Source organism: Carassius auratus, chromosome 3 (assembly GCF_003368295.1).
Source record: "Carassius auratus strain Wakin chromosome 3, ASM336829v1, whole genome shotgun sequence".
NCBI lineage: Eukaryota > Metazoa > Chordata > Actinopteri > Cypriniformes > Cyprinidae > Carassius > Carassius auratus.
The window spans coordinates 26060439-26068569 of record NC_039245.1 but is presented as its reverse complement, the minus strand read 5'-3'; the positions used below and the strand labels follow the sequence as shown (position 1 = coordinate 26068569).

Below are 8131 nucleotides of genomic sequence, written 5' to 3'. Positions count from 1 at the left end.
AATGCTTTCATGACCTCTGACTGAGCATTAAACAGCCTGTTTAAAAAAATATATAATTATATCTAAAAACTCTACATTTTATCTTACTTAAACAGTTTATACAAACTACTAACTAGGCTATATACCTTTAATAAATATTTTAATGAATATCGATCAATCACAAATTTCCCGGTTTACCTCAGCGCGTAAAGCACTGACTCACGGAAAAAACAACACTACCCACAATTCAGTTAGCGGAGCATGTGTTGACGTCACCGTCAGCTGATGGATGTCACATGACCGACATTTTTTATTTTGGAGCAGGCAGCGCTTTCCCGAGAAGACGGAAACGAACAAATCTTTATGTTAACCAGCTTTTACACAATGTTTTTCCCTCCCCTTATCGAAACAGGTGTTCACATTATGAATTAGCTGTGTTCATCAGCGCACCCAAGTTGTCGGTAAGTTTACGGAGCACAGTCGGTTGCATTCAGCCTAAATGATATGAGTAATCACTTATTGATAATTCATCATTTAATCACGCATGCATTACAGTAACTCTCTCGGTATACATGAACATCCTTCAGAGCTGTTTGATCTCAAGAGGAAGCAGTGATCATATGCAGCATATGAATAATAAAATGTCATAGTCATGTTTTTAAGCAGTTGTGTCAAATAAACTAGTGACTGGTGCTTTTGTGTGTTCACTAGTCTCAGGTTGTCATCGAGCTAAAGACTGTAAGCCACCATGAGTCCAGAAGGAAAGACCCTGCTCAACATCATTGTCCTGGGCTTGGGCTTCATGGTTATGTTTACTGCCTTTGGCACCTGCGGGAATATTGAAGTAGGTTTAGATCTGGTTCACACTTCGAAATGCATAATCTGATGAATGGTGTCACATCAGATTTTCACTTTTTCAGCAAACCGTGATAAAGAGTTTCAACAGCACAGAGTTTCATGGAAGTGGCTACACAAGGTATTGGTTCTCTCCATTTCTTCCTTCTGTCATCAGAGCCACGTTCTTTATATTTCTTTCAGTGGCACTGGAAGTAACTTTCTCATTCACCTATTTCAATGGGTATTACAAAACAATATTACAACATTAGCAGAACTTTAGAAATGCTGATTCAGTGTTTAAAATTGCGAGACTGTGTACTTGACGTCTCTTATGTAAGGTTAATTCCATGAGCATTGCAAATGAAATATAAAAATAGAAGTGCAACAAACTGTATTGTAAAATATCCACATACACATAAAAACGATGAATGGGATTTTTTCATAAAATCTGAATCCAACAGCTGTGTTCTATTTCTGCTCAAGTCATGTGACATATTTTGGCCTCTGTACCCTTTTTGAATGAGATTTATGATGGCTGATTTAGGTCTTAATATGAAAATGGGGTCATCTGATGTTGTGCTGGGATCTTATGAATCTCTCTTTGACCTCAGTAATCACATTGACTCTGGTTATGTAACAAAAAAGCACTGTCTGTTCTCAAAAAAAGCAGAACTTTGGAACAGAAGTGTGAGCGGTCGACATGTGACTATCAACAGCTGTGACACTCATTCAGCATGGACTCTATAGATAACTGTACCATTTTATTGATTTATTCAGTGATGGAAGAAAATATTGGGGGAAAAAGTAAAATATATTTTATCTGGTGGCTTATTAGGAATGTTAAGACAGTTGTAACACTGGTTATGAAATGATTGTCCAATGAACAATATATTATTAGATTGGTTAGATATATTAGATTCATTTGAGATGTGTGCATTAGTGAGATGTATTGGGTTATTATTATTATTTAATGTGTTTCAGTTGCCTCTAACTATTGTACTGTGAGCAGATTGTAACTTTCTCTCTCCTTGGATAAAATGAAACTCTTTGATCTAGTATTTCTCAATGTAAATGTTTGACTGAAATTATTACTGTTGTCACATGTTTCATTTTTATACCAAAATATGACAGTTAGATTTGTATTTGTTTATGTGAAAAATGGTTACAATTGTTTCCCCGCCTGTAAATAAAAAGTATTAACCCATAGAATAATATTTTACTTTGGCGCTTCTATAAAACCAAATGAAATGGTTATGCTGTGTTTATTTTGGTGATCATCATTAATTAAAATAGCTCCCTTAACACACGCGTCTCATACTTCTCTTCTAGCATGGCGATTATCTACGCCGTGTTCTCTGCCTCGAACCTCATAGCGCCCTCAGTGATAGCTGTCATTGGACCTCAGTTGTCTTTGTTTTTTAGTGGACTTGTTTATAGGTAAGTGCCTAAAGGAATTAATTTAGTAATAGTTGTATGCATTTAGTAACAAATGAATAATTTTCTTAGTATTTATGATAAAGTTTCTCTCTTTTAGTGGTTATATTGCTGTTTTCATTCATCCGTACACCTCATCGTTCTACACTTTATCTGTGTTGCTCGGAATCGCCGCTGCAGGTGGGATATCATTATCTGTTAAGTTAAGAAATCATATTATGAGGCCACACATCCTCTAAAACTGTGTGCTAACTGTGTGTCTTGCAGTGCTCTGGACGGCCCAAGGGAATCTGCTCACCATCAACTCCAAAGATTCCACCATTGGAAGAAACAGTGGAATATTTTGGGCATTGATGCAGTTTAGGTTCGTCTTGCTTGTTGTCATTGTGTGGCAAGAATGTACTGTATAGAAGGAAAATGGAACATAAGGAAGAATGTTTCATTGATTCTATTTTATTCACAGCTTGTTCTTTGGGAATCTTTACATATTTGTTGCGTGGCGTGGCAAGAGTCACATAACTGGTATGTTTATTTTTTAGAATAAACTATGGTGGCCACTTTGGTGGAAATCCACCCACAACTGTAGGATAGTCATAATATGTGTAAAAAAAGTTATTTTTTATTGTAACAGTAATTACTGGTTAAAATAAATTAATTGTTTGCATTAACATAAAGCTACTGTAAAAGAAGCATCAATACAAAATAATTTGCACAATACAAAACAATACAAAAATTTGCTGTTTCTTGGTGTCAGATAAGGACCGCCAGACGGTTTTCATCACACTAACGGTCATCAGCCTGGTGGGCAACTTCCTTTTTTTCCTTATCCAGCGTCCAGACCCAGAACCTGCTCCTACTGATGCCTCTGAGTCACTACTACCAGCAGACATCTCAGATAGTAGCTCTGTGGTGTAAGTGTATATTTTTACGCACTTCTGCAAGTCAAGACATTTTTTCTGGACTGGTTTAATCATATTTTATTGTGTCTTTTTTCCTTTGCATTGTTTCCTATTCTTATTACTCTCAAGTCTATCCCAGAGTCTGTGCTCTCAGGCATTTGAGGCATTCAGTAAGTGGCAACAAAATATATACAAATATATTAAAAGATTTACAATTGTGTTTTTAAAGCATATTATTAACTTCTTGTTTCATTTACTAAGACCTCTTATCTCATTTTAACAGAGAGATCCATTCAGCTAGCTGTGACCAAAGAGATGCTTCTACTGAGCATACCCTTTGCATACTCAGGTAAATTCAGTCCCTCAAAAGAAAAATGTAGTAGCAGTGGTAATTCACATCATAACGGTAGATAAAAAGATGAGGGCCCAAAACAGAACCCTGTGGGACCCCTTAAGTACCAGTGAGATTTATTATTTTATATAGTTATGTATTTATAATAATAACAAAAATAATAACAATAGTAATAGTAATATAGTATATAATTTGTGTGGTAGCAGATTATGAAAAGAAGAGGGCCCAAAACAGAACCCTGGGGGACCCCTTTAGTATCAGTGGGATTTGTTATTTTAGATACTGATTATGTATTTGTAATAATATCAACAACAATAATAATAGTAATATAGTATATAATTTGTGTGGTAGCAGATTATGAAAAGAAGAGGGCCCAAAACAGAACCCTGGGGGACCCCTTTCGGGGGTCAGGGGGATCTTTTCTTTTAGATACTAATAATTTAAAATACTACTACTAATAATAGTATGCTATATAAAATGTAGTATAGTTTTTAAAGTAATTTTTCTTGACATTGTTTTTGTGTTTTTACAAGAATTGTTAAGTGTCATTTCTTTTGGTTTGTATCCATCGAGTTCCACAGAAATAAAAAAAAAGAAGTATCTTTTTGCATTTTAGTGACATGAACATATTATGAACATTATCATTTTAATTAGTCTGACTGTAATGTTGAGACAATGTGGTTGCCTGTCTATCCAGGTCTCGAGCTCACCTTTTACAGTGGGGTGTATGGGACATGTTTAGGGGCCATGACTCAGTTTGGACATGATGCCAAGGGTCTTATCGGCCTCTCTGGAATTTTGATTGGTGTTGGTGAAATACTTGGTAAGTCAGTGCATTACAATCATTGTTCTTGATGTTCTCTGTGAACATGGCAAATGTTAAAAACTGTTCTCTCTGCTTAACTAGGAGGAGGAGTATTTGGGATCCTGGATAAGTGTAATCGTTTTGGCAGAAACCCAGTGGTGTTTTTGGGGCTGTTTACCCATATTGTGGCATTTTACCTCATCTTCCTCAACATAGCCAGTGATGCTCCCGTGGCTCCAGAGGAAGGCACACAAATGCAAGCTTTTATCCAACCCAGGTGAGAGACAACAGTTACAGTACTGGTCTGTCCACCAAAGATAAGCATTGATAGAATAGTGTCAGACATCAAGATGCTCTAGCTGTTTATTAACCCTTTTCTGGCTTGTTCTGTCAGTGTGACTGTGGCGCTGATATGCAGTTTCCTGCTGGGTCTGGGTGATAGTTGTTTCAACACTCAGCTCATCAGCATTGTGGGCTTCTTGTTCCGGGACGACAGTGCCTCAGCATTTGCCGTCTTTAAATTTGTACAGGTTTGAAACTTCCTTTTGTTGAAGCGTTTCAATTGTTAGCATCAGAAGTCATTAAATTTGCTTGATATAAAAATCCTGTGGAAACATGACTGGGATATATTTCACCCAAATATAAATATATATATTTTTTGGCCCATGATGTGACAGTTATTCCTCCTTTCTCTGCAGTCCATCACAGCTGCGGTGGCCTTCTTCTACAGCAACTACCTTCTCCTCCACTGGCAGCTGCTCATCATGGTGCTGATGGGCTTCATGGGCACCATTACTTTCTTTGTGGTGGAGTGGGGCGTTATCAGCAGACAGCGGGACTCTGATTATGACAGTATCTGATAGGACTGAAGTGCCAGAACTCCTCTCCAGCCATCAGCATCAGCGTGCAGATCCACAAACCATCTTCAACAGCTATTTCCCTCTTTGGTTTAGCTCTTGAGTCCATCTAGTCCATGTATCCATGATCCTTTTCAAGTGAATCGGCTGTGTAGACTCTATTCTTTACATGCACTTACCATACGTTTACTCCTCCGATGGGATCAAGGATCAAGTGCTATAATGCAATAAAAGGTTTGTTCACATTTTTTTTTACCTGTCACATAGCATTATACTGTGCAAAAAGAAACCTGTAACTATGGTCTCATTATATTTCCAACAATGCTTATTTTCTTGAACATTAAACAAGATGCTGTAGGAATAATTCACCCAGAGAATCTTCACGCAGCTCATTTGAGCACAAAGACAGTTCATAGTGACCACAGATAAACTTCCCTTCCCTCAAGATTGAATCCACCTTCAAACATGCCGCTTGAACTGTTTGCATGCGGTTCCACCAAACACTGTTGGGTTTTGTGGTTGTTGTAAATGAACTCAAACTTACCAGTTTAAATACAGGAATCAGATTTGTGAGCTACGGCCTAAATTGACCTAAATTGCTATCTGATTCTCACAGAAAAGTATCATATGGCATTGAAAGTCTTGTAGTATAGCGCAGTAGACGAATAGAATAGAGTTTTTTGTCCATTTTTGGAGCTCGACAAATGTGGTCACTTTGAATGTTGACGTATGGAAAAGAGATGTACAAAGAGGAAATTCAGCTTTTTTTGTTCCACGAAAACCAAAATTGTGACCCTGGAGCACAAGACCAGTCTTGCGTCATTGGGGTGTATTTTCAGCATCAGCCAAAAAAACATTGTATGGGTCAAAATGATTGATTTTTCTTTTATGCCAAAGTAATATGCATTGCTAAGAATTTATTTGGTCAGTTTCAAAGGCGAGTTTCTCCATATTTTGGTTTTTTGTTTTTTTGCACCCTCAGATTCCAGATTTTCAATTAGTTGTCTCAGCCAAAATATTGTCTGATCCTAACAAACCAAACATCAATGGAAATCTTATTGGTTCAGCTTTCAGGTGATGTATAAATTGAGACTCAAGACTGGTTTTGTGGTCCAGGATCACAAATGAGGTTATGTAAATAGACAGTTTTTAAGGTGAACTAATCCTTTAAATGCAAACGCAGTAAATCACTGAGCATTGCAAGTTTGCAACACCATTTAAATGTACACTACGCTGTGAGACTGCAGATGAGAAATATGGTTAAAGATCACAGCTACGAAATCAGTATCAGTGTGAAACACTCGATGCACAGACTGTAGTTAAATTAGAATGTCTTGTTTATTTTCATTATTTTTCCCAGTTGGCTTTTAATTTGAAAAAAAAACAACAACAATTCCCAAAGATTGAAGCATTCTTTGTAGAAATTTGCTGTATTTCTTTTAGGTTTGTCCTTGTTTATTTGTGGGAAGTAAGCACATATTACAATGATACCAATCACTGATATATTCAATGGAAAACTGAGGAGGCATATTTCGGGAATCATTTTTCACAGTTGCAACTATAATCGTATCAAGCTGGGCTTAAGTCAGCATGTCACTGAAAGACTTTCTTAATACATTCACAATACATATGTTAGGAGCTCATGTGCATGGGAGTGGGAGCTACATCTATGTTATTACGTCTTCTAGCGGTTTAGTGCAATCTACAGGATGTTGAGGGATGATGTGATATGAATATCTGGTCGTATACTTAAATATATCGTAATGTAAAAATGGAAACGGCACCTGGATATTCTGTTTTCTTTTATAAATGTGTATATATGAGATTAAAGTCCTTGTTGAGCCTTTGAGCTTGGCCATGTCTTTCTGTCAGCTATGATACCAGTGTTTTTTGTGGGACAATGACAAATAAGGATGTCTATATATATATATATATATATATATATATATATATAATAAAAACTACTTTAGCTAATAAATGGTATAAGAAAAGTGTTTATTGTTACTTTATTATTTTAAATAAAAAAACATTGCGAAAGAATAACATATTGAAGTATAAATTATAACAAACTACCTAACAGTATGGCATTATAATAATTTCAGCACTTCTTTGAGTTTTGATAGTTACAAAACCTTGATGCTTCACACAAAATATAGATTTATTTACAGTTTATTTATTTATTTTTTTGGGACAAAGAAATGGTCAAGCTCCAGGTCAAAAGTTCCTCCAAGAAACAAACAAAATAAAGACATGTTCCATGTTTAGAAACGGGCATAATTTTGTTTTGCTTTTTCGTGAATGTCATAATTCATTTATAAATGTATGTTTTGTACACTGGCTATTTGTATAGGCCAGTGTTATTGTATAGTATGGAATGAAAATGGAGGGAAACGGTTTGTATGTTAATTTTATAATCACACAGTATCATTTTCAGTCCAAATGTATATCATGTAATTGTGTATAATGTGTACAGCGTTACATCGCTCTCCTCTCTCACGTATCAGAGTGTGTTTCAAAACACCACAGAACACAGTACTGCCATGCCTATGATGGTGTTAACATGCTAACACCACGTCTTCTGGATATTTAGCGTGATATTTACCATGTTTTATAGACCATATAGAATGGAAATATTATGTTTTGGACATAAAGCATGGTAGGGTATGTGACTGATACTCATATAAGTGCCATGTAACTCTACTGATAACATGGCTTTGCCTACTTTTTGATTGAAAACACAAATAATGGGCAGAAGGTTGTGAATGTTGGCTACAAATGATCCTCTTTCTTTACTCAGCCAATGAACATTGGTTCATTTGGACTGGCCACACCCACAGGATGTTATTTTAGCATTTGAACTGTAATGTTAGGAAGAGAAGATCTCTGATCTGATAGATTTCGTTATGTCAGAGTGAGTTTTGTGACAAAACAAGAATAATGAAACATTAATTGTGGATAATTATGCCAA

At 36.1% G+C, this 8131-nt stretch overlaps 1 protein-coding gene across 1 annotated transcript; it reads left to right on the top strand.

Annotated features, from left to right (window-relative positions):
- Nucleotides 1-265: 265 nt before the first annotated feature.
- On the top strand, nt 266-7010 carry LOC113052651 (UNC93-like protein MFSD11). The gene is made up of 14 exons (XM_026217044.1): nt 266-440; nt 691-823; nt 900-955; nt 2146-2253; nt 2351-2430; nt 2518-2614; nt 2714-2772; nt 3005-3161; nt 3279-3319; nt 3433-3498; nt 4199-4324; nt 4409-4583; nt 4701-4836; nt 5005-7010. Exons 2-14 carry the CDS (start codon nt 728-730, stop codon nt 5164-5166), a joined length of 1359 nt encoding a protein of 452 aa, XP_026072829.1. The 5' UTR covers nt 266-440; nt 691-727; the 3' UTR covers nt 5167-7010.
- Nucleotides 7011-8131: the final 1121 nt, after the last annotated feature.

Bases quoted from the DNA above. Each gene is read 5' to 3' on its own strand.
- LOC113052651 (XM_026217044.1), top strand. From the start codon at position 728: ATGAGTCCAGAAGGAAAGACCCTGCTCAACATCATTGTCCTGGGCTTG. The intron at 2,431-2,517 runs GTGGGATATCAT...TGTGTCTTGCAG, and splicing joins GCTCGGAATCGCCGCTGCAG to TGCTCTGGACGGCCCAAGGG. The intron at 3,320-3,432 runs GTAAGTGGCAAC...TCATTTTAACAG, and splicing joins TCAGGCATTTGAGGCATTCA to AGAGATCCATTCAGCTAGCT.